This window comes from Penicillium manginii, assembly GCF_028828005.1.
Source record: "Penicillium manginii strain IBT 31320 chromosome Unknown utg000004l:1.0-7231830.0:1.0-7236170.0, whole genome shotgun sequence".
In the NCBI taxonomy this organism is placed as follows: Eukaryota; Fungi; Ascomycota; class Eurotiomycetes; order Eurotiales; family Aspergillaceae; genus Penicillium; species Penicillium manginii.
In genome coordinates this window covers 2117232-2141963 of record NW_026643105.1, presented here as the reverse complement: position 1 = coordinate 2141963, position 24732 = coordinate 2117232, and the positions used below count along the sequence as shown (strand labels likewise).

Here is a 24732-nt window from a genome sequence, read left to right as displayed (position 1 = left end):
CCTGGCGCCCCTATGGAAGATGACGTCGCTGCACGTGCCTTGCGGTGTCAAGCAAGAAAAAAAAAGGATCTCCTCCTGTCTCTTCTCTTCTGTATTTACTACCCTAAACATCCTGGACTATTTATTTTCTTTTCTGTTTTGTTTTATTTTTATCTTGTTGGACTCAACTGGAAACAATACTAATTTGGTTGGTGTTAATTGAATGATTGACGAACTAAGAAAAAAATAACTACCACCCGCCATACTCTAGCTAGATTCTGACAAAGAACGCTTGGAGTAAAAGATAATTTCACACTTTCTGAAAAGAAATCCTCATCAGAACTTGTTAGTGGATTTATGACAGAACATTCAGCTAGTATTTTTGTATTCTTTTTCTTGCTGAATCCTCAAATTCAACGGCCCGGTACATGTGGTATTTTTCCTTGACTATCCCATTGGCAAAATGCTGTAACCACCGGTAGTCCGCGGACGGCGCTTAATGTATTCGTCCATCATTTCACCTTGAGCTTGAAGGCTCACATCACGGAATTGCTGGAGTGTAGCAAGCGAAGCATCAAGCATATCCAGCAGGTTACGCGTATCGTGAAGATGTTTGCGAATCGCGCTATCGGGCAAACAAAAAGTACGAACATTCATCTCTTGCGCGATCTTTTTCCAGTTGGAGAGGTTGGACTCGAGCATGACTGGGTTGGTGGAGCTTTCGCCTGCAAATCTGAGGCTTCGACGGTTGGCCATGATGAGTTCTCGCTGAGTCGCTTGATCGAAGCGGAATCCGGTGACTCGGGGTCGATTTTTCGCGCTCCAGAAGTCGTGGATCTTTGAGATTGATTGCTGAGAGACTCGACCGTCGTAGTATTGATTCGAGATGAAATCATTCGCGCTTGTGCATATCATGACTTCTAATTCGGCGTACAGCTTCGACTGCTGCGTCGAGGTCAGGGAGACTGGTGTGAGGGGACTGGGCGAGCCCACCGGCGATTCGGGACCGCTTGTCGGGCTGGAACTCTTGGGATAACTTCCTTTCTATACAGGGTTGATGTGAGATTCTGACCAGTCATTCGAAAAGGGAAGGCTGAGATCAATTACCAGTCCCTTGAGCTTTCTTCCAAGCTCTCGCATCACACTTGGCCTTCGCCGAAGGCTCGGGGCCGGCTTATGATCATCGAGCCAACCATTATCCCCGAAAAGCTTCTTGTGAACACCCCCACCAGGGTATGCGAATTTTCTTTTCAGACCTGGACCGATATCCGTACCGCTATCTTCCTCAATGGTACCCAGTGAACGCGATGGAGACTGAGTCGGAGACCTCCGAGGGGACTGGCTCGGGGAATGCAATGGGGATTGATCGGGCGACCTGCCCACTCTAGCGGCCATGGAAAGAGGTGACTTCACTTCATAAACTGAAGCGGTACGACTCAATGGTTGTATCAGATTCTCCGGGATAGTCAGATGTGGTCGGAATTTGTGTCCGGTTTTGAAGGACATATTCAGGCCCTCTGGGACTAAAGCCTGGAGGGTCTCATCACAGGGAGGGAAAGATGCACCCGTTGAATCAGGACTGACGGATCGTATCATAGTTCGTGTCTGCGGGGAATTAGGTAGAGCAGACTGCTGTCCCTTTTCTATAAGGCATGGGGATGGCTCGCTGCATGGGATAGCGAGTAGCTCATCGACATCCATCGAGTCGCTGTAAGGATTGCTGTTGGTGACACTCCAGTACTCCCTGATTCGATCATGAGCCAGTCAATTGCGAATTGTTTTCCAAACAATGAATCTTACCTCGCGGATTCGCCGTAAACATCGGTAGGAGGGATTGGCCCCAGTTGGCCAGCAAGAGAAGCCGATCCATGCAGCATGAGCGGAACATGATGAATCGAATACTGCATCTCCAGGGGACTTTCATCCAAGTTCGAAGCCATTGAGTACTGGAATTCTGAGCCGTCTTGCTGAGATATCTTCTCGGGTGTGTTGTTGATGTTGTTCTGCTCTTCCGACGAAGCTGTGGCATGGGATTGATCGAGGATTATAACAGGTTGAGAACCGTAAAAAGACGATTCTAAGCTGTAGATTCCCGTGCATGATTGAAGATTGATTAGCAGAGTTCGATTTCGAAGATCAGGGTGGATTATCATTCACTGGGGCCACCGCGGTTCTACGGCGGGCTCAATGGGATTGTGAGTGGGGCCTTGGGGGCAGTTCCATTCATGTACCCAGAAAGAACAAGAAGTCCATTATTCTCCCGTTTGAGTTGACCGGGCGGAGTATAGGTCTTAGGAGAAATTATCTCCGAAATTATCTCCGAAATTCTGTCGTCCATATTCATGAATTTGAGTGTTGGAAAGGGTGTCAGTCCTGGCATGGAAGGGGAGCAAAACACCGACAGTGGTGGTTACAGCTCGTTGTCATGGCTCAATTCGCCATAAAGCACCAAGTGCCGCAATGCCAATAACTTCCTATCAATTGAGGTATTCAAGCCCTGGAGCCCTGGAGGTGAATGGTAACAGAAGATCAGGCTGCAAAGAATTCTATTGTTTTACTTCCATGATGCACTACCTAAAATTTCGGAGTGGCGATAGATAGTTCGGTGCCGCATTATTGAGAAGAAGTTGAACCAATCAACTGAATACGTTTTCAGTCGCCTATTGAGCAGGGGTTATCAAACGAGGCTCTTTGAGGATTTCAAAATCCGTAGAGTGTCCCTATTTTGTGTTAAATAGAATTATTGTTGCCACGACGGACATTGATGATGTAGTAAGTAGTTGGCCTGAGGCCGAAATTGACCTGAAGTACTAGCTCCTTTAGTTATAACTAATGATTACTAGTACCAACTTGAGCCTGAGTGAGAAGGTACATTGTGCTCTAGATAAATCTGTGTATACTAGCGAGCTGAACTTTGAAAACCTGGAAATAACTTGAATCTAAATAGAAAAGATAGAATAGAATACTAGATCCGGGGTTTAGCTTGCCAACCGGCATTATTGCCGGTCTTCCCGTCGGGCTGGGTAGATCGGAATTGTCGGAATTGTCGGCCCTAATAGCCTAACAGGGCCGTTACGGTTGCCAGCTTGACTTCCGCGAGAACGGAGGCAAAATACTAGGCCCGAGGTTACTAGAAAGAACCTTTTTAACCTTGGATAGCCGGTGGAAATCCCCCCCGCGGATAGAGTCTCGGGATGAAATCATCAGTGAGATTATCGGAGATCCTGAGATCGAGATATGCTCAGTAGTTACATAGTTTACACATTGAATGACTCTGGATGATGAGTTCGAATGCGAGATACAAGCCCTTCCACCCACAATGTAAAGTGGGATAAAGTGGGCATGCAAATTTCGATATCTAATGGTGGCGGGACAATGGACCAACAACCACCGACCCAATTTGCCATATAACCCGAGATCGTGCCCGGTAGAATAACCAGGCTAATAAAGTACCACTCAGATGAATCTGTTAGAATCTCCAAAGGGACCTGGCACTCTTCACCGGGTTTCCGCCAACAAACTGCCAGTCAAACTGCCACGGTCAAGTGGGGGGGCCGGTGGGCAGGGTGGATAAAATAGTCCTCGCGGTGGACAAGCGTGCCCTAGGTAAGCGTGAAAAGTACCTTAACCAATGGTGAAGAGGGCAATCAAGCAATAGTAGGCAGATACTTCATGTAGGGAATCAAGCAGGATACTTTGTAGCGTGTGAATGTACCGGGGCAGCAACCGAGTTCCACTTGCCGACTCGCGCAGCCGGGCAGCAGTGGAGAATCAGATGACTCCACTTTCCTCCACCTCCACCACTCGTCGTCCTCGCCAGTTCAACCGGGATCAACGACGGCAACTCTGTCATTGCGCTGGATGCAGGGCGTCCCCACACGCTTGTGCACGTATAAACCACTCTACCACTCCTCTGATTGGTCAACCCCAGCTCTCTCCCAGCAGCTCCCCACGATACAACCGATCCCCAATGCCGTGGCTGTTCTCCGTCATCTCAATTTCGCCCAAGTCGGCCCGCTTACCCCGGCCTGCTGGAGACTATTTATGAGCCCGCCATGGCCCTCCATCGCTTCTTCTCTTGGATCGTGAATACACTACACAGGGTATATACTACTTTGCACAATACCTGATTTCAAGTTCGACCTCCGCCACTTTCCGTGTATTCTACTCCCCCACCCTCCCTCCCACCTCCCGACCCCATTTCCCATCAGAAAACATGGCGCAAGAGACGTATGACATTGTCATCGTCGGTGCCGGCCCCGTGGGCCTGCTACTGTCCCTCTGTATGTCCCGCTGGGGCTACAAGGTCAAGCACATCGACAACCGTCCTGTACCGACCGCCACTGGCCGCGCCGACGGAATTCAGCCGCGTTCTACTGAGATTCTGCGAAACCTTGGCCTCAAGCGCGCCATCATGGCATATGAGCCCGCCAAGGTGTACGATGTTGCCTTTTGGGACCCCAAGGCTGATGGCACTGGCATCGGCCGCACTGGCAGCTGGCCCAGCTGCCCTCGTTTCATCGACACCCGCTATCCTTTCACCACCCTTGTCCACCAGGGTAAGATCGAGCGCGTCTTCATTGACGAGATCGAGAAGGCCGGTGGCAAGGTCGAGCGTCCCTGGACTATTCACGGATTCAAGAACGATGGCGCCAACGCCGATTACCCCGTCGAGGTGCAGCTGAAGTGCATTGATACCAACGTCATTGAGACCGTCCGCTCCAAATACCTGTTCAGTGGTGAGGGTGCTCGCAGCTTCGTCCGTGAACAGCTCGATATCAAGATCCACCACAAGGACCCCATCGCCTACGTTTGGGGTGTCATGGACGGTGTTGTCCGCACTAACTTCCCTGATATCGAGGTGAGCAATAACCAACGAGATTGTCTGGCTATACATAGAACTAACTTTTCTGCAGACAAAATGCACCATTCACTCCGATGCTGGCTCAATCATGGTTATTCCCCGCGAGGACAACATGGTCCGCCTGTACGTTCAGATCGCCTCGTCGACAGATGCCGACTGGAACCCCCGCAAGACCGCTACCGCCGAGGAGGTCCAACAGACTGCCAAAAACATCTTGAAGCCCTACTGGGTGGAGTGGGACCGTGTTGAGTGGTACTCCGTTTACCCCATTGGACAGGGTATCGCCGAGAAGTACACCCTGGACGAGCGTGTGTTCATGGGTGGAGACGCCTGCCACACCCACAGCCCTAAGGCCGGTCAGGGTATGAACACTGCCTTCCACGATGCTCTCAACATGGCCTGGAAGATCCACGCCGTTGAGACCGGCTTCGCCGATCGCTCTATTCTGAGCACCTACGAGAGCGAGCGCAAGGATATTGCCGAGACTCTGCTGAACTTCGACGCCAAGTATGCTGCTTTGTTCTCCAAGCGCCGCCCCACCGCCGGTGAGGTCTCTGCTAGCAAAGCCGTCTCAAAGAGCGATGTCGAGGAGGATGAGTTTGTCAAGACTTTCAAGTCTTCTTGCGAGTTCACCAGCGGATACGGAGTTGCCTACAAGCCCAACGTCTTCAACTGGGACGCCAGCCACCCTGCCAAGTCGGCCCTGTTCGACATCCCCAACGTCCGCCTGACTCCTGGTCGTGCTTTCACCCCCACCATGGTCACCCGTCTTGCCGATGCCAACTTCGTTGAGCTCGAGCAGGAGGTTCCCACCAACGGTTCCTTCCGCATCTTCATCTTCGGTGGTAACCAGAACAAGACCCGCAAGGCCATTGCCGATCTCGCCGCCAATCTGGAGAAGGAGCGCTCCTTCCTCTCCGTCTACCGCCGCCCTGACATCGCCGATGTCTCTTTCTTCGAGCGTCACAACCCCCACTCCAGACTCTTCACCCTCTCTCTCATCTATGCCGCTGCCAAGAACGAGGTCGACGTGGACTCCATCCCCCAGATCCTGCGTGACTACCACCACCACCTGTACTCCGACGACATCCCCGATGTCCGTGTCCCCAATGCCAAGTTCGCGGCCCACGAGAAGCTTGGTCTCGACGCTGAGAAGGGTGGTGTCATCGTTACCCGCCCCGACAGCCACGTCGCTTGCACCATCCAGCTGGTTGAGGGCAGCGGCACCGCTGATGCCCTGAATGAGTACTTCGGCTCCTTCGCTACGAAGTCTTTGGGACAGGACTCCCAGCAGAGCCGTCTGTAAACTTCAAGGCGACGATGCACTTTGTATGATCTTATTTCTTGGCTGTAAATAGCTTGTTTATATCGTTCTTTTAGAGCGAGTGCTTGAGCATAATTGGCGTTCCGATTTATTCAATATGATTACGAATAGAATTCTACCACTTCACTATTACTCTCTTGTCTTCTATATTAACTTGTAGTCCTCTCGTAAGTAGTAGTAGATGATACCCGTGGACTGACGAGAGAAATAGGCAGCGCATATCGGCTGGCTGGGTCACTAGCTATTTTATATATTTATGCGCTTCAAATGTTGTGTTCCAAGGTTGTTGTACCCTATTCCCCTATAGAAACAGGGATTTTGTTTGTGTAACTTGGATCTGCTATCCCGGCTCTTGAACCGAGTACTATTATCAAAACCAAACCGGAGATTCCATAGACCTCGGGTTCTGGTGAACGTATTGAGAAGTCTGTAGGAACCCTGGTTGTCAAGATAGTGTAGAAGCCCCTGGGGCCAACAAGTACAATCTGTTTTTTCCAACCTTGGAATAAACCGATTCAACCAGGGTGAATCATGGTTTGCGGGGAAATAGGCTAATAGGCCCATTTCATGCCATTTCCCCCTTGTATACTACAACAAAATTCCCGAGGATGTACTTCTCCACATGTTGACGTAGATTTCCCGTAGGATGCTTCAAAATTACTCCGTTAATGTGTGTAGATCTTCAGGGCACCCAACGAGGTAATTGCTCCGAATCAACTGACTCGGGGTAATCTGAAGGCGATGTAAGATATAAAGTGCAACACCGTTCTACCATGAAATACTTTCGTAAGTGCTTCATAGTAAGTTACTTTCGCATCCGTGACTACAATGCCACTCGGCAAGCATTTGCGCGCGGTAGTCGCCCTGGCAGCCCTCACCATACCGGGAAGCCTAGGGGCGACTCGGACTTTTGATGGCTCCCGCTACCTCTGGTATGACACACCCGGTATGCAATTCAACGCAAGTCTTCCAGTCGGCAATGGCCGTTTGGGCGGAACGCTGTACTGTCTCCCCACAGAGATTATCACCTGGAACGAAAATTCGGTCTGGAGCGGGACCTTCCAGGATCGAGTGAACTCGAACGCTCGAGATGCGTTTCCTCAAGTCCGAAATCTTCTGCAAAATGGGAATATCACGGCTGCGGGGGAATTGGCTTTGTCGGATATGACAGGGTCGTCTACAGATCCGCGCCATTATCAGCTTCTGTCGAATCTGTATGTTGATCTTGGACAGAGGGGGGATGCGACGAATCTGGTTCGATACCTTGATACTCTTGAAGGATACACGGCTTGCGAGTATGAGTTTGACGACGTAGGATATACGTGAGTTTCTATCTGGATCTTTGTGATAAAAGTGCTGACACAGTACAGCCGAGAGCTCATTGCAAGCGCACCGTCTGGTGTACTTGGTTTCCGTATCCAGGCCAATACTTCGCAAGCGATCAACTTGAATGCGTACCTAAGTCGGTCAAAGTACGTTAAGTCGAATAATGCCAGCGTTGTAGATGGTGTCGCCTCCCTCGTGATGAAAGCCAACACGGGAGATGTCGATTACTCTACATTTACTGCAGGGGTGAGAGTGATCGTGGATGAAGGTTGGACCATATTCCGAAAAGTGGCGTGATAAGTACTAACTGACAGTAGGCAATGTGACTGCCAACGGGGACAAACTTTATGTGACAGGCGCGACGACTGTGGACTTCTTCCTCGACGCGGAGTCGTCCTATCGGTATGAGACAGATAGCGACCAAGAGACGGAATTGAATCTGAAGCTCGATGCTGCCACCAAGCTGGGATACGAGGCACTTCGTAAGGAAGCAATTGCAGATCATAAAAATCTCGCGGGCCGGGTTAGTCTCGACATGGGTTCCTCAACTGATGATACTGCTTCGCTACCATCAAACGAGCGCATGACAAACTACAGGTCATCTCCAGACAACGACGTCGAATTCGCAACTCTCATGTTCAATTACGGCAGACATCTACTGATCACCTCTTCTCGCAATACCGGAGAGCGGTCGTTACCCCCTGGCTTGCAAGGGCTCTGGAACCAGGACTACAGCCCATCCTGGGGCGCGAAATACACGGTCAACATCAACCTCGAGATGAACTACTGGCCTGTAGAAACGACTAATCTGAACGAACTGACTTCCCCATTGTGGGATCTTCTTGCACTTGTCCAGGAGCGCGGGGCAGACGTGGCGGAGAGGATGTATGGGTGCCCGGGTTTCGTGCTGCACCATAATACCGATTTATGGGGAGATTCTGTGCCCGTTGACAATGGAACGAAGTATTCAATCTGGCCAGTGGGCGGCGCTTGGTTGGCTCTTCACATGATGGAGCATTATCGGTTCACCGGTGACAAGAAATTTCTCAAGGAACAGGCGTATCCGATCTTCAAGAGCGCATTTGAGTTTTTTGAATGCTATCTCTTCGACTTGGATGGATACCTGACTAGTGGACCCTCCTGCTCACCGGAGAATGCGTTCCAGATTCCCTCGAATATGACAGTTGCTGAAAACGATGAGGCACTGACGCTAAGTCCCGCACTGGACAACAGCATCCTATTCGAATTGCTGACTGCCCTGAATGAAACGCACCAAATTCTCAAAATCAAGAACGACCTGTCAGCTTCAGTCCAAACGCACTTGGGCAAGATCAGGCCTCCAAAAATTGGCTCAGATGGGCAGATCCTTGAATGGATTCAGGAATTTGTCGAAAAGGATCCCGGCCATCGTCATTTTTCACCTCTGTTCGGTCTATTTCCGGGGACACAGCTCACCCCGCTTGCTTCGACTAAGCTCGCCGACGCCGCGGGCGTCTTGCTGGACCGCCGGATGAATCGTGGAAGCGGTAGCACGGGTTGGTCACGAGCGTGGTCTATTTCATTATATGCCCGGCTATACCGAGGGGATGATGCCTGGAACAATGTGCAAGCATGGATACAAACCTTCCTGTTAACCAACCTCTGGAACAGCGATAAAGGCGGATCGACTACCTTCCAGATTGACGGAAACCTAGGCTACGCAGCTGCTATCCCGGAGTTGATGCTGCAGAGTCATTTGAGTGTTGTTCATCTTCTGCCCGCTCTGCCGTCTGCTGTTCCCACTGGATCTGTTTCTGGTCTTGTTGCTCGTGGCGGCTTCGAGGTGGATATTGCGTGGAAGAATGGCGTGCTTACAAAAGCGACCATAAAGTCGCTTTTGGGCAATAAACTAACACTTCTTGTCAATGGTGATACGTCATTGTATGTGAACGGCAAGAAGTATACCGGGCAGGTTTCTACGGAGAAGGGGAAGAAGTATACTATTACTGTCTAATAAATAGGGGGCGTGGGGACCTCGAGAGTGGATTGATTTATCGATAGGTAGTTCAGCCTAGTACAGGAAGAAAGTCCCTCTTATTAGCTTGACGTTGACAATCAGTACTCGAGGTGAATATTTTCTCTATGCAAGTCCCGCTCCACCTAGAAAATTAGGTCGGATGTTCCTGTCCACTACGGTATGTGGGGATTGCCTGGCTTAATGTGAAAGCCGGACTATTATTAATACTGGAGGCATGGGATCGATTGTACTGTCATACAGAAAAGATCGGATAACGTAAATAGTGCAATAGGTGGTGATCAGATGAAGCTATCTAGGTAGATATACACATGGCCCAGTGGTGCCCCGTGGGCTGACTCGGCCAAGTGGGGGCCTGGAACCCCCACCCAATCCCTCTGAGGGATTTCCTTCTTTCTCTCTTCATCTATTGCTTCATTGCATTGTTCACTTACCATTTGTGACCATGTCTTTCTACCCACCGGGATGGGACTACAATCGGGTCTTAAATCCCGCTGATGGTGATATGATGAGCTTAACAGACGAACAACATACAACATTGTTCAATGATCTCAGAGAAGCTGGTCTTTTCGACTATGTGATGGAGGTCGCAGAACGCTGTGATCAAGAAGCTCGGGCTGCTGCGGATGCTCAGAAACCAGAAGATGAAAAGTTGGCGGAGCGAGAGATTTTTCGCCCTACCTTAACAGCTTAAAAAAATGGGTTTAAGTCCTCTGATCCGAGTCAATGGTCTGCTTGGGGGTTTATCATATTCCGCACTTGCTATTATAGACCAACTCATGAAGCTCTTTGGACTAAATTTCGTAGTCGCTGGGACTAGGTTATGCAGCAGGAAATTGCTGATTATCACAATTGCCATCCCAGACTGGATCAAGCGATCAAATTACGGAAAAAATGCTGGGTGGAAGATCCTACTTTAGATGGCGCTTCGCCTGAAGAGGTTTCGCGGTACGTCCGCAATATTACTTTGTGTGCTTACAGCTTTGCTAACAGAAATTTGGCGCTTTAATGAGATGCGGCCAAATATCTCTCGTGGATATGCCACTTCTGTATGCATTATGGTCACACCGGACTCTTTGGAATCGATTCTTAACTCGCCTCTTCCGTCTTCAGCCCTTCAGAGGGAACGCGAAGAGCTCCCCTTTGTAGTAGCTGTCTCCAGGGCTGCTAATGAAATACCGATCATGGAGAATACAGAAGATGACTATAAACCGCAGGCGTATATTAGGGTGGCCGTGGAAGCTCTCATGGATGATCTGTATGGGATTATGGCTTTGGATGTTATGGACCTGCCCATACTGACTAATGGGATGAGACAAAAGGATATCTGGTGTCATTTATATAAGGATGGCATCCGGCGATACGAGGAAACTCGCTGTAGTGCAAGACACATCTGAATTTTGGCAATCTGGAGTCAATCGAACGAATAGGAGTTTGCCTTGCATCCAATATTCAATGCAGCACCCTCACACCAGCTACAAACTGACAACCGCTGAAGTGTCAACGTGGACCTTCCCTGGGCTCACCGGAAGCGCAGGGAGAGTACTCCTGGCATGGACGGGCCATGGGGTGTTCCACTCTCCGAGACTCACACATGTCACCAGGGATTTTCTCGCCCACTGCACTACACTACAGCCAGGAGGACGAAATATCAGTCAGAAAATTATTTTGAGGCACAAGCAGATCATGGCGATCTGCTGTACAGTATTATGATCGTGTCCCTTGCATCTACCCTTACTCTACGCAAATGACCCCGTCCTCCCCGGAATGTGGAGAAACCATTCAAGCAAATGCGGGGAAGAGGATGAATCCACGCAAGTGAGGAACCCGGGGTGAGCTAAGCCTTGAGAGGAATAGATCATAGCTTGCCAAGGCGGGGAAATAAATTCGATGCTACATTGAACTTGAATTGACCCGATATAATTATCCGAAGAATGAGCGGCACATACATGAGTGAAGGTCCCGTGAGTGCATGGGTAAATTCCTGTGGCAATAAGCACCCCCACACCCCGCGCGGCCCGTGTCAATAGGCGGCCTGGCAACTTAAAAAGCAGGCTGGTCACATAGTCCTCTGCAACGGTATTAAACACGGGTAGTTTAAATACTACTACGTGCAGCTAGATGGAACCGGGCCACCAATCCGCTTCCCTTGCCTCGGGAATTTCTCGACCAACTTAACACCATGTCCTCATTCTGGAAGAGACGCAGTTTGAAGGTGCGCGACGGCGACAGGACTCGCGCTGCCGAATTAACCCTGCGCGAGTCGCTGTATCCGATTTGTCTTGTTACGAGTCTCTTCTTCCTGTGGGGCTTCTCTTACGGGCTGCTCGACACTTTGAACAAGCATTTCCAGGAGACTCTTAATATCTCCAAGGCAAGATCCTCGGGCCTTCAGGCTGCCTACTTTGGGTTCGTACATATAGTGCCATTTTCACACGGAAATTGAACCTTGGAAGCTGATTTGTCCAGTGCATATCCTCTCGCATCTCTTGGTCACGCGGCATGGATTCTTCGTCACTATGGTTATCGAGCTGTCTACATCTGGGGACTCTTCCTCTACGGTAAGCTTAGCTGTTGAAAGATGTTAAGACAATCATTGACGTTGAAGCTGTGAAAGGCCTGGGCGCTCTCCTTGCAATCCCTGCAATTAAACAGCACTCATTTGGAGGCTTCTGCGCTTGCATTTTTATCATCGGAAATGGTCTCGGATCGCTAGAAACAGCCGCTAATCCATACATTGCCAGTAAGACTTGACAAGCTTTCCGTTTAGTTGACCCGCGTCTAACCCAGCATACAGTCTGCGGGCCGCCAAAATACTCTGAAATCCGTATCAACCTCTCCCAGGCGTTCAACGGCATCGGAACAGTGGTCGCACCAGTTCTTGGCTCATATGTGCTGTTCGATTTCGACGACCAAAAGGCACTGGAGAACGTCCAGTGGGTGTACACCGCGATCGCAATTTTTGTCTTCACGCTTGCCGTGGTCTTCTTCTTCTCAACCATCCCAGAAATCACTGATGCGGATATGGAATACCAGGCTCAGGAAACAGGAGCTGGTGATAATGAAAAGCCTCTATGGAAGCAGTACCGCCTGTTCCACGCGGCCTTTGCGCAATTTTGCTACACCGGCTCGCAAGTAGCTATTGCAGGGTAAGGCCCATATTTCACCTATTATCATTGGGCTGGAAGCTAATATTCATAGATATTTTATCAATTATGTCACCGAGACTCGTCCGGGAACGAGCTCCAGCCTGGGGAGCAAGTTTCTCGCTGGGGCTCAAGCCGCGTTCGCTGTCGGCCGATTCGTCGGGGTCATCCTGATGCACTTCTACAGGCCTCGATGGGTATTTGCCGTTTTCCTGACCATGTGCATCATTTTTGTCGCACCATCCATTACCCAGCGAGGAAACACTGGCATGTCAATGCTCTATGTTGTGCTGTTTTTCGAATCGATCTGTTTCCCGACCATTGTCGCTCTGGGTTTGCGCGGACTAGGTCATCACACGAAGCGAGGGTCTGGATTCATCATTGGTGGTGTCATCGGCGGTGCATGTGTCCCACCGCTCCTAGGTGTCGCAGCAGATGCTCGCAGCACGAGCTTTGCAATGGTTGTTCCGCTCTGCTTCTTTGTCGCGGCCTGGACTTATCCGATCTGTGTCAACTTTGTGCCCTCATACCGTAACTGCGCTGATGCGTATACTGCAGTTGATGTCGGTCTTCGTCCCCAGGGAACTGGTGCTGATGAAGAAAAGGGAAGCCAGCAGATGACAGAAATGGTTGAGGAGGGACAGTAGAAGGGGCGGTCGTATAGGCAGGATAGTAATGTGCGAAATCTCAGAGTAGGCTTGTGCTCGTCAATCCAAAGTTTTAAACTGTCTACAGTATATTATCAACTAGTAGTTAATCACCCTATCCTGTGCCGAATGCACACTCCTACTAGTAACTACTGACTCCGCAGCGAGCTTCCAGGTATACTTTAGCTGCTTCTGATTGGTGGGGTATATTACCTACATCCCCGCTTCTCCATGACAGGGAAAGGGAAATGCGGGGGGTCGGGACCTGGAAACTTTGAGGATTCAAGCCGATCTTGCGCTTCTACACCACAGAAAAGCCCTCAGCTCCACGCTGACATTTGGCGACAATGTCTTTCTTAAACTGAAGATTTAGTGACAGCCAGATGAGACATTTCTCAATGAGCCACAGAAGGGTTGGCCGGGCCTGCGATCAGTGCAATTTCTACCGCACACGATGTGATGGCGATTTGCCTTGGTGAGACTGTCTCTTCCCCATTTAAGAAGAGATCAAGATGAGCTCATATATTGCTCAACATTTAGTGAGCGCTGCCATTGTAAGCCTTTACGTTCAACTTCCTTATCATTGTTTGCCTCAGTTTCATCTAATGTTCCCAGCGCTAGGACATCGCTGTCAATACAACCGCCAAGTCAAGAAACGAGGGCGCAAAACTAATCTGGCTAGGCGGAACGTCAGCGCTCGATCTCGTTCAGATGTGGGCTTTCAAGCATCAGCTTCGCCCATGGAGTCGGGGGTATCCTCTGAACGATTGACGGACAATCAAGACGATATACAGGCATCGCTACAACTGGCACCATTGCAAGGTCTCGACGGCACGTCAGACCAGTCAAATAATGTCGATATCGACTTGGGACAATTTCAGATCATTGGGAAATCACCGCAGTTTGGGTTGGGGTTCGATTCGTCGCACATGCCCCAGACGGATCCATTGCTCTTCAGCGCCTTCCCAGCATCTCCAAGCACATCGGGTAGTCACCAGAGTCACCAGCTGGACTCAGCATGTCGCTACCCTTGCCTCAACTCGCTCCTGCCTGCTTTAAAGGATATTCTCCCTCCAGCTACTACTTGCGACCTGCTGGATATTTTCTTCGCAGAGCCGGGCATTTCTCTCTACTTCACTCACAGCCCTTATGTTCTGTCAACGGTGCTACGAAAGAAATGGGTTCTACATCCGTCAAGACCGCGGTCAACTTCGCCTGCATTGCTGGCGACTATGTTGTGGTGTGTTGCGCACACTGCCGATTCCCGGATCTTTCACCTCCCTGGATCACGGCAGCGAATTGTCAACGACCTGTATGGGGTAGCGATGTCTCTTCTACGGAGAAGGGACATGGATAATTGGCGACGGGTTCCTGGTGGGTCATTAGCACTCCTAGAATGGGGCAATGTTTACATTTACTGTTGGTATAGGTGGCTGGCAGATGGAAGAAGACTCCGCAACAAGCCTCGACACTGACAAATTAAAAAAATCTCGAAGAACTTTCAGTACTGGCCCTACGCCGTGTGTTGACGACGTACTTACGTTTCTCTTCTTGACGATTGTCATTTCTGGCGGCGAGTACAAGTCAGACTGCATCAAGTGGTGGAACAAGACGGTGGGCCTGATTCAACATCTCGGACTACACAAAGAGCCTTCAACATCGGGCCAGTCACAAGGTTCTGCCGAGGAACACGAAGAGCGTCGCCGGGTGTTCTGGCTTGCTTACACGGTGGATAGACATTTGGCGCTCTCACACAATCGGCCGTTGGACATTCTTGACGCCGAATGTGAGGTTTTCAGCCCATTGCCAGAAGGCTTGTGGCAGACCTTTGATGTGCTTGACATGGAAACCTTGCAGCTCCGCACTTATGGCCCACCGATGAAAATATCTGGAACCGGCTTCTTCGAATATTTTCTTCCCATGATGGCCATTCTTGGAGATATCATCGACTTCCGTCTACAGAAGTATCATCCACGCTTGATTTCAAACAATGATGCTTCCCTTGAAGTAATCAAAGCGAACCTCACTCTTTGTGAGCGCAGTCTTTGTGAGCTCTCGGACACAGAAAGTCTGTCTCACAGCCCTTCGGGTACATCTTTGCAACGAAACACTGCGAAAATGGTGGTTGCATATGCAGTATACATCATTAAGGTTCTCTACGTTCTAGTCTACGGTAACTGGGATGCAATTACTATGCTCGAAGACGATGGAGACTGGATCACCTCGTCTAGGTTCGCCGAATGCTCTTCAAGCTCAATTGCCGCGGCCCAGGCGATCTCAGATATCCTCAGAGTCGATCCAGAGCTATCATTTATGCCTTATCTGTTTGGAATTTATCTCTTCCATGGCAGCTTTGTGCTATTGCTTTTCGCAGAGCGGATGTCTCGGATTGGCCCTAACCCTTCCGTGGAGGAGGCGTGCGAGGTAATTATCCGAGCACACGAAGCCGCAATTGTCACTTTGAGTACAGAATTCCAGGCAAGTATCTATTACTCTGTCTGGCGATAAATGTGGCTGATATCTAGCAATGAAGAAAACATTTCGGAAAGCATTTAGATCCATACTGTACAATGCCCGACGGCCCGAACTGAGTGAGGCTGAACTGCAAACGCTACGAAAAGAGGTTTTATCCACCTATCGATGGACAATGGGCCACAGAGGACTTTGCTTGTGACACAGTCAGAGTTAATCAAAGGATTCTTTAGCCGTTCGTACTCGGCAATGTTTGAGATTCCCCGCAATCATGAATTTCCCGACGGGTAATTGGATCGGGATAATTAGGATATCAATCAGCCAGTAGGGTTATTCCACGGATTTGTCCCTAAACCCCGATTGAAAATAAGACATCCAGATGCTTGCATACTAGAAAGAGTTGGTGAGCAAGCGGGGAAGATATAGAGTAAGAAAAGAAGAAATCCTGGGAAGAACAAGACGATGGGACTTTCATTTCCTCAGCGCCACCATGTCAGCCTCACAACCTCGCCAGACCTTGCAGCTACCCCCAATTATCCTTGGAGGCTCTGGCTTCAGCTACCAAGTGAATCCAGATCCGAAAAGTGTGCCTATCTCGAAAATCATTCGCTACGCGTTCGATGTCGGCATCAGAGCAATCGACACTTCGCCCTACTATGATCCCTCCGAGCACCTTCTTGGGGAGGCACTTGCCAGTCCTGAGGTGACAAGCAGGTATTCAAGGAGTGACTATATCCTTATGACCAAAGTCGGCAGAATTTCAGTCGACAAGTTCGACTACTCGCCAGACTGGATACGAAAGTCTGTTCATACTTCCTTGGAACGACTGGGAACTACATATCTCGATGCCGTATTTTGCCACGACATTGAATTTGTTACGATACCCGAAGCGATTGAAGCAGTAGGTGCACTTTTCAAATTGTCGAAAAAGGGACTGGTGAGATATGTGGGAGTATCCGGCTACGATCTCGACCGTCTTGTATACGTCGCTCACGCCGTACGGAAAACGTACGGTCGACCTTTAGACATTGTCCAGAATTGGGCACAGTTGACAATGCAAAACACCCGCCTTGAGAGATACGGCATACCAGCTTTGAAAGAAGCCGAAGTCCCAGTCATCTGCAACTCCAGCCCCCTTGCGTCCGGTCTGCTTCGAGCCAGCGGTGTCCCTCTGGGAACACTAGGAGACTGGCACCCTTCTCCCAACGGCCTTCGCGCTGCTGTGAAGAGAGCCTCCGACTGGGCTGAAACGCAAGACACGACTCTGGCGGGCCTTGCGTTGCGATTCTCTGTAGCGAGAGCAACCCGAGCATCGCAAAATGGCATTTCTGTTCACACGATCTTTGGAATTTGTTCAATCAATGACATAGAAGAGAACGTACGCGCTGTGAGATCCATTCTACTGCCCGAAGTAACAACGGGTGATAGAACCAAGGATGGGAATGTGAATGTCTTGATTCTGAAACCCGTCAACGAGGCGGTCGAGCAGAGGGATCTAGTGCTCTCTCGGACAGTACGCCAGATATTGGGCGACTGGGCAGAATATGATTTCAACAAGGGGCAGACCCAGAAAAATGCCATATCTTGGTGGCCAGGCATATCTGCGGGTATTTCAGCCAGCATTTTGGTGATCGGCATGTCCTTCTTGTTGTTCAGCCGGACTCCGCTGTATCTGTTCTTTAAAAATGTGCGCTCATACGTATCTTATGTTAGTAGAAGGTAATAAACAACTATTTTGGACTCTGCCGGCTTACAAGTTCAAGTAGAAGTCCACTCCTCAGCTATTATGATACTGCTGTCGACATTGTATAGAGCAAGGGTGTCTCTCATTGGACAAACAATCAAAGATGGCGTAAATGGAACGGCAGTGGGTTTAACCACATATCTTTACAGAAACCGAACGCTCTAGTACCTAGGTAGCCTTAGACTTTCTGTATAACTTGCATTGACTTTTTTCTTTCATCATGACACGATATTTCCCCAGATAGCAGTCAGTATGCCGTTCAACATTGCGTAAAAACCAGCTGGGTGGTCACATGCCAAGACCTGATCTATTTTTTGTCTCCACCCCGCATCGCATCGCATCCGCATCCTGACGGCACTCTTCAACATTACCTTCAAGGAACCTCTAAGACCCATCCAACCCCGATCTCCTCAAACCAAAATATCCAAGATGCTATCTCTTGTACTAACAGCCGAGTTGGAAGGGTAAGTCCGCTCATAGCGCCCACACCCATTTTTTAAATATCTCTCAAAGCTCCCCGCATCGTGCAACAATTTTTGATGCAGGCTGCGTGGGAGGATTGAACTCCGCCCTTGCCCTAAGAATCGTTGATAATATACTCCATCTGACCATTTCTGGTAGTGTTACTTCTCTTCGGCCCATTGACACCGAGGAAGACCCCTACTACTACACCTTCCGGGTGAAATGCACATCTTGCCACGAGATTCACCCTAACTGGGTGGGCTTCAACCGCTTCGTACGTGACCCTAGCAAAGAAATCCGCGTTGATGGGTAATATGCTAACTTTTCTTCTACAGGAGGAACACGAGATCCCCGGTAGCCGGGGTGAGGCAAACTTTGTCTGGAAATGCCGTCTCTGCACCGTACGTGATTCCACCCGTCAAGAGATTTGATACCGTCCACGGGCCAAGCTATCTACTTGGTGTCTCTTGTCTCTATTATTCTACTCTAGGGGGAGATAGTGAGCAAAGAGCTGACATTGCAATCCGCAGAAAACCCATTCTGCTTCCATCATCTCTGGTCCCAATACCTACGAGCTCCAGGAGAAGAAGACCGGCCAGAAGATCATTGAGATGGACTGCCGTGGTCTGGAGTTCATCGAGTTCAAGCCCGCCGAGGTGAGTAAACCCTTTATAACGTGGCTGGTTCAAAAATTCTTACTTTTATCTAGGGGAAATGGGAAGCCAAGGGCGTTGAGTCCCCCACCACATTCTCTGATATTGAGCTCGATGAGGGTGAATGGTATGACTACGATGAGAAGACCAGTGAGGAAGTCAGCATCAAGGATATCACTTGGTCGGTTGGTCGGGCATAAATGAGCATGGAGGCATCCTGCTGTATGGGTGACTGACTAGCGCCGACGAGCCGCGCTTGGGTGCAAAGGAATGGATCTTTGTGGCCTCTTTCTCAACAAATAATTTCTTTACGTGTCGTTCCTATGGTCCTTTCGTTGTATTATTACCAGGAGGCCGATAAGCCTGGCGTGCGGTGTAGAGATGGAGAGTTAAGCGATATGATGATGACACGAAGCCATATTAAGCTAAATTAAACAATGAAAAACAGAAGTTGATGGAAATTGATCTTTCTCTTTCTCATATTTAAAATTAAAGGTCACCTGGGCAGACAGAAGCAATTGTGCTGATGAAGTAGTATCCCCAGTAGTAACTTACCTTGTCGCTAACTCACACCAGAGGCGGTGAGGAATACTCCCATACTATTGGCTTACCCGACATCCCGACCAGCTCACATTTTCGCGGTGCTGTCGACTCCGCCAACCTCCAGTTCTCGCGCGCCAACGACAAGACCCAAAGGAAAGAAGCTTCATAGCTAAGCTCCTCACCTCACATCAATCCCCCTTCATCCATTGTCTGTGCTCTAGCGCAAGACCACCCATACAACCATCACAATGAGTGTATGTCTACCCCAGCCGCTGCATCAAGCTCCGCGATGCGCCCATTCAAAGCGACCGAGATCTTCATCTACGGCATTGAAAAGACCTACAACTAATCTTTACGTTACAGTTGCAACCCGTCAACCCCCGGCCGTTCCTCCAGGCTAGGTACGCGTCTTCCCTCCCGATTCCATCGAGCAACCCCCCTCGTCCCCATTGAGCAACCCAGCACAACCCGACGCCACTATCTAGCCCCCCCCATCTCCCACCCGTCAAATTGCTAACATTTATCTTCATTGCAGAGTCGGCACTGAGGTCCTCATCCGCCTGAAGTGGGGCCAAACCGAGTACAAGGGTACCCTCGAGAGCATCGATTCCTACATGAACGTTCTGCTGCGGGATACGGAGGAACACATTGACGGAAAGCACACTGGTTCTTTGGGCTTGGTTCTTATTCGGTACGCATTTACTCTGTCCTGGTTGCTATCCAGTCAGGAGTTTCGCGTCTGGGAAAAAGTGCTAACAACGACATACAGGTGTAACAACATCCTCTGGATGGGCACGGCGTCAGACGTCGAAATGACAGACCTCGGATTAAAATAATTGAAAGCCATCAAGTGCGAGTGCGAGTACCGACCGATGCACAGTACTCCGCGGGTCCCAGCCCGCTTGTGAGAGTGATCTGGTCCTGGACGAACCAGGCCTTTCTTTCCTCAATATCCAAAGCCCGACTTCATCACGTTGGGGAATGGCCGAGTTGATCGATTCCCGCTGCAAGACACGGGGAAATAAGGATATGGACTACCGGGGCCATTACGACTACTCACCGATTGGTCCTCCGGGCGGATTTTTGTCCATGTGTTTGCTTGTTCTTTTTTTTGATTCACGAGGCGTTTTGATGGTTCTTCCAGTGCGATATTATTGCATGGCTACCTTGTGGTACTGGCCAAAATCAATACACTACACTTTTTTCGACTCTTGACTTTCTGGGTACGGTTCAGCGTAGACGCCGCGTCATTAATTCCATCAGTCGATGCCTATCAGGTGCCCGTACGGCGGGTATTCCATGGGGATGTATGTACACTGCCTGGCTCCCTAATTAACTATCCCGGAGTACGTATGTCTATATGGCGGATGAATCCTGCGACTGCTCATACTGTTCATCGTGATCAAGCCATCCTCCGACAACCGGGTGACGAATGATCGAACACGCAACACATGGTAGATTTGTGGCAACTTGAACGTTAGATAGAAGGGGACCATCCCGCTAGGGATTATCTGCAAGGCATGCGTCTATTGGATAGGAGCATTTACTCCAAGCCAACCCCACCGCACGAACCACCACCTCTTCGTTCTCGGAAATGCTTGTAGCGGGAATCCGATATTGTCGATCATCTGATCGTCCCGCTGGGAATTAACATGGTGGAAGGCCGTGCGACAGATCCATGTTGGGAGGGAGGCGAATACTAGATGTCCATGTACAGTACCACTAATAGCTCCACAGGGCGAAGGAGTGAGTTTGCACTTAGTGCCAGTGAAGGTCTACATACGCCTTACCCCGCAGGCTTTGTTCAATACAATTGAATCTGATGTGAATGCGTGGGTACAGCTCTGGAGATATCCACAGAGCTCATTTTCTTTTTATAGCTGTGAGGAGGGGGAGTGGGAGATAGATCGGCATGAAGCTTCAAGTGACCAACAGAATGACCTTTCAAGTTAGAGGGCCAAAACGTCATGGCCCCGGGCTGAGTGGGGGACGGAGCTTCAAGCTCCTGGTGGGATTTTCTATTTCTATTAGTATTACTAGTATGTACAGCGTGGCCTCTCACCGATTTCTGGAAGAGGATTAGGGAGCGACTATCAAAGATACACAATTAAGTGAGGGCGTGGAAGATTGTTGAGTACTAAGTATGTGTTGAATATCAATGGCTTATCGCCTTCATTCATGCTGCACTCTCGCGTGTTCAAGTTCAAGTTGGTGCATCGTAGCTCATATGCGGAATTCCATGTGCCCGGATTATGTGGCTGAAGATATAGTAGCATTTGTATGCCAGTGGTTGTGATGGAAGTTAGAGCGGCTATTATGTGGCGGGTAGATGTTTTAGCTTTCTATCTAGGTGGAATCTGGCATTTTTTGAGTTGAGTGTCGTAGATGGGTAGCCTGCTAGGTACTTTGTATGTACTTGTATGTACCGTGCTCAACTCGGATGGCCATGGACTGTACAAAGAAATTCTCCATTCGGCCATTGTGCATCTCTTGAGTGCTTGTTATTTCCATATTGTTTATTACTGGTCCAAATGGGGCAAATCATAATCGTGGAAATCTGATGTGAGCAACAGCCTCGGCTAGAGTAGGATGCTGGCAATATCCCATGTTTATGCTGCGCAAAGCTCATCAGCAATTATTTTGCACCAATTACAAATTTCATTGAGCAGCCTCGGGTCATTCAAGGTAATCGCCGATGCAGGGTTGCGAGTCAGGGCTGATTAGTACTAGTATCATCTAGTGCCAAATTATGCCATCAAGTTGTCAATTGCAGGCCTTAGCGATTTGTCGCCCTGGTTTCGGATATATCGGCCACCATGTCGCTTCCGAGTCAGTAAGAGAAGTGTTGCCTATCATCTCGCAATCTCACATCTCACATTTTACTGCCATCAGCTCTCCATCGGGCAGTCAGCTCGGTGGCAGTGCGATCCGGGGGCGAATCTGACTACGTAGGCTGACGGGGGCTCGCGTCTATCGCTGCGGAGCGATGGAATGATTCTCCACGATTGGAACCCACCTGGGGAAGGGCACGCAATTTGAATGGCGAGGAAGTGGCATTTTTCAATCTCCATTGCATTTCTTTTTATAGCGAGGCAAACACAAAAGTACTGACATCGATATTCAATGCCCTATGGGCTGATAAGATCGGGAGCCCCCCGACGTCATAGCGAAAACCCTACCATCCCGCAGAGCAGAGTGGAACAGGCGAATGGAAAGGGGGTCCATTACGCTCCATTCATGATGCCCTCGAGGTCATCGCGCGCTAGGTCAAACACTAGTCGAGCACCAGATTCAAGGAAGAGTTCGACCGAGACCTGGCGATTCTCTTAGCGCTTCGTTACAAGGGGAAGGGGGAGGGGGGGGGGGGGGGCTCTACTTTTTTTTCCTTCCCTTTCGCCGGTCCCCTCCGTGCAGAAGTTGCGGTGTTCAGGGCACACAGAAAATCCAACAAACCAACAGACGAAACTCTCCGCATGCTCAGTTGACCAGGGCCGCGCAAGTGCCCCTCCACTCAGGATCCACGCTGATCGGACGAACCATGACTGCCCGCGGGTTCTGCATCCCTAACGGTCAGTGGCCAGAACTCAGACGCCACCACACCGTTCGAGTGGAGGGTTTCTGCTGATCCTGGCTTCTTTACGCTGGGCCACCACTGACCATCCACCACCGTGTTGATCAGCAGGTCTGCATGTGCCAAATGAGGAAAATCTGCGTGCGCCTGAGCTGTGGGGTTTGTTCATCCTTTGGTGCGTAGGTGCATGATACATCAGTCTGAGCTATCAGGAAAGGCAACTGCCATAGGTATGAGGTGAATATGAAATTTGTAGTACTAGTAGTTAGTTTTTGGTATGAAAATGTTACTCAAAGGGAAAGAATAGATCTTTACTTCATAGGCATCCGAGGATTAGCATGCAGTGCGGAGTACTACGGCATACTGAGAGATACAACGGAGTACGGAGTACAAAATTTAAAATCAATAAACGAGAACCAATGTCAATAAATTACGCAGTAGGGAATACTCAGGGAAAAAGGCAAAAAAAGAAGACCGTCAGCCAATTGTCCCCTGATCTGCAGTCTCCACTTCCTCATGGAAATGAAAAACCGTGGACTACCCGCATTTCCCCAAACTCGGAACTAATCTCCTAGAATCTTTTTCGAATTTGTTCGATTTCTTTTATTTTAAAAGATCTCCCTCTCTCCCCCTCTCTCCTGAACTTGAACTCAACCAATCCTCTCGCTTGCCCTCCTCAGAGTGAAACGTGCTGCACAGCTCCGCGCTTACCTGCGACATTCGTGGTCTCATCCATCGAGTATAAACACATACTATCTACATACCTTTCCGCCATTTCCTACTACTCCTGTTTGTGGTTCGGGAAGAAGAAAAAACAAAAACATCCACCCTCATTCAAGATGCGCGATACTCCTTCCAAGTTCATCGAGATCCTTGATCCCAAGGACTCGCACCTGCGCATGTCCGATTCGGATGTCCGGCTCGAGGATGTCCTCGCCGATCACGAGGCGACCATCAGCCGCCCACGCTCCTCAACCACATCCTCCTCTAAGCCCATGGATAAAGCACAACTGGGACGCGTCGACTCTACCTCGCCGACACAGCGATGGAAGAGATTCAGCAACATGCTCGCACAGCCTCGACGAAACTCTTAACCCTCCACTCCACACCGCACCAACACTATACAACCTAAACACTCTACTCTCACCCTCACCCCCTCCCCCTTCTCCTCTCCTCTTCGCCCCGCCACATTGGAGCATATACGAATGACACGATAACGAATATCCATGATCCTGGGGTATTTTCTTTCTTTTTTTCCCCCGAAAGAATACAGGAGTAAAACGGAGTAACGGGACCCATGCGCATGTAGTGCACATGGAGAAGGAAACGGGTCCTCATTTCCCTCGATTGGACTCGGGTGGAAAAGCCCCGATACAATCGGTTGCAGGAGCTGGTTGCATCCTCGACCGGTTTGATGATGCTAGTCGTGTTGGCAAGGACATGAACACGCCGAACGCAGGAGATTGGCTTGCCTTCCCTGCCCGGCTTGGAATTACGATGTGATGAGACATTTTTTTCTTTTGCAATTACTTCTTCTATTCTCTTGTTTTCTTTTCACTACATGGGAATAACTGGTTGCAATGGATAGAAATCCATATCCCAATTGATGATGAAAATGACGATGATGAGTATTATTATTGCTATTGTTATTACCATGAATACTACGATTATGACTACTCCATCATATTATTGAGTATGACTCCACCTCCCCAAAAAATCGCATTCAATGGACCAGACTAGACTGGACTAGCCACGGTGTTTGATTCAGTTTTCGCTCACATGTTGAACACGAGCCCTACTGGACATGATCCAATCTCCACTTCGTCGCCCCGAGGTAGCATCTCGCCGGGCAAATTCCAACCTGTCCGAAGCCGCTACGCGAACCGAAATTGATTCGACCACAAAGAAACGAGGCAGACCGTACTTTGTGACAGAGAGGGATTGTTTGTGTCTCTCAAGCATTTCCGTACCTGCTGGGTCTGAAACC

At 49.6% G+C, this 24732-nt stretch overlaps 12 protein-coding genes across 12 annotated transcripts; 11 read left to right on the top strand and 1 right to left on the bottom strand.

Annotated features, from left to right (window-relative positions):
• Positions 1-103: 103 nt before the first annotated feature.
• On the bottom strand, positions 104-1919 carry N7533_004518 (uncharacterized protein; the record flags this gene model as incomplete). Its single annotated transcript, XM_057101168.1, has 4 exons — positions 104-117; positions 456-1023; positions 1087-1723; positions 1780-1919. The coding sequence occupies 4 exons, from the start codon at positions 1917-1919 to the stop codon at positions 104-106; spliced, it is 1359 nt and encodes a 452-aa protein (XP_056960798.1).
• A 2276-nt stretch (positions 1920-4195) lies between these two features.
• On the top strand, positions 4196-6149 carry N7533_004517 (putative FAD monooxygenase; the record flags this gene model as incomplete). The annotated part of the gene is made up of 2 exons (XM_057101167.1): positions 4196-4840; positions 4896-6149. The coding sequence occupies 2 exons, from the start codon at positions 4196-4198 to the stop codon at positions 6147-6149; spliced, it is 1899 nt and encodes a 632-aa protein (XP_056960797.1).
• Positions 6150-6995: 846 nt separating this feature from the next.
• Positions 6996-9486, top strand: N7533_004516 (glycoside hydrolase family 95 protein; the record flags this gene model as incomplete). The annotated part of the gene is made up of 3 exons (XM_057101166.1): positions 6996-7489; positions 7538-7761; positions 7811-9486. 3 exons carry the CDS (start codon positions 6996-6998, stop codon positions 9484-9486), a joined length of 2394 nt encoding a protein of 797 aa, XP_056960796.1.
• A 466-nt stretch (positions 9487-9952) lies between these two features.
• N7533_004515 (uncharacterized protein) lies at positions 9953-10201 on the top strand (the record flags this gene model as incomplete). Its single annotated transcript, XM_057101165.1, has 1 exon — positions 9953-10201. The coding sequence occupies one exon, from the start codon at positions 9953-9955 to the stop codon at positions 10199-10201; it is 249 nt and encodes an 82-aa protein (XP_056960795.1).
• Positions 10202-10205: 4 nt separating this feature from the next.
• N7533_004514 (uncharacterized protein) lies at positions 10206-10904 on the top strand (the record flags this gene model as incomplete). Its single annotated transcript, XM_057101164.1, has 3 exons — positions 10206-10327; positions 10372-10459; positions 10521-10904. 3 exons carry the CDS (start codon positions 10206-10208, stop codon positions 10902-10904), a joined length of 594 nt encoding a protein of 197 aa, XP_056960794.1.
• Positions 10905-11689: 785 nt separating this feature from the next.
• N7533_004513 (putative l-fucose permease) lies at positions 11690-13300 on the top strand (the record flags this gene model as incomplete). Its single annotated transcript, XM_057101163.1, has 5 exons — positions 11690-11916; positions 11977-12068; positions 12116-12250; positions 12305-12656; positions 12709-13300. The coding sequence occupies 5 exons, from the start codon at positions 11690-11692 to the stop codon at positions 13298-13300; spliced, it is 1398 nt and encodes a 465-aa protein (XP_056960793.1).
• Positions 13301-13905: 605 nt separating this feature from the next.
• On the top strand, positions 13906-15974 carry N7533_004512 (fungal specific transcription factor domain-containing protein; the record flags this gene model as incomplete). The annotated part of the gene is made up of 3 exons (XM_057101162.1): positions 13906-14674; positions 14730-15764; positions 15826-15974. The coding sequence occupies 3 exons, from the start codon at positions 13906-13908 to the stop codon at positions 15972-15974; spliced, it is 1953 nt and encodes a 650-aa protein (XP_056960792.1).
• Positions 15975-16262: 288 nt separating this feature from the next.
• N7533_004511 (uncharacterized protein) lies at positions 16263-17495 on the top strand (the record flags this gene model as incomplete). The annotated part of the gene is made up of 1 exon (XM_057101161.1): positions 16263-17495. One exon carries the CDS (start codon positions 16263-16265, stop codon positions 17493-17495), a length of 1233 nt encoding a protein of 410 aa, XP_056960791.1.
• A 450-nt stretch (positions 17496-17945) lies between these two features.
• N7533_004510 (CXXC motif containing zinc binding protein) lies at positions 17946-18831 on the top strand (the record flags this gene model as incomplete). The annotated part of the gene is made up of 5 exons (XM_057101160.1): positions 17946-17980; positions 18030-18252; positions 18314-18379; positions 18509-18634; positions 18688-18831. 5 exons carry the CDS (start codon positions 17946-17948, stop codon positions 18829-18831), a joined length of 594 nt encoding a protein of 197 aa, XP_056960790.1.
• Positions 18832-19422: 591 nt separating this feature from the next.
• On the top strand, positions 19423-20010 carry N7533_004509 (small nuclear ribonucleoprotein F; the record flags this gene model as incomplete). Its single annotated transcript, XM_057101159.1, has 4 exons — positions 19423-19428; positions 19538-19575; positions 19710-19865; positions 19944-20010. The coding sequence occupies 4 exons, from the start codon at positions 19423-19425 to the stop codon at positions 20008-20010; spliced, it is 267 nt and encodes an 88-aa protein (XP_056960789.1).
• Positions 20011-23584: 3574 nt separating this feature from the next.
• On the top strand, positions 23585-23839 carry N7533_004508 (uncharacterized protein; the record flags this gene model as incomplete). The annotated part of the gene is made up of 1 exon (XM_057101158.1): positions 23585-23839. The coding sequence occupies one exon, from the start codon at positions 23585-23587 to the stop codon at positions 23837-23839; it is 255 nt and encodes an 84-aa protein (XP_056960788.1).
• Positions 23840-24059: 220 nt separating this feature from the next.
• Positions 24060-24248, top strand: N7533_004507 (uncharacterized protein; the record flags this gene model as incomplete). Its single annotated transcript, XM_057101157.1, has 1 exon — positions 24060-24248. The coding sequence occupies one exon, from the start codon at positions 24060-24062 to the stop codon at positions 24246-24248; it is 189 nt and encodes a 62-aa protein (XP_056960787.1).
• Between the last annotated feature and the right edge of the window lie 484 nt (positions 24249-24732).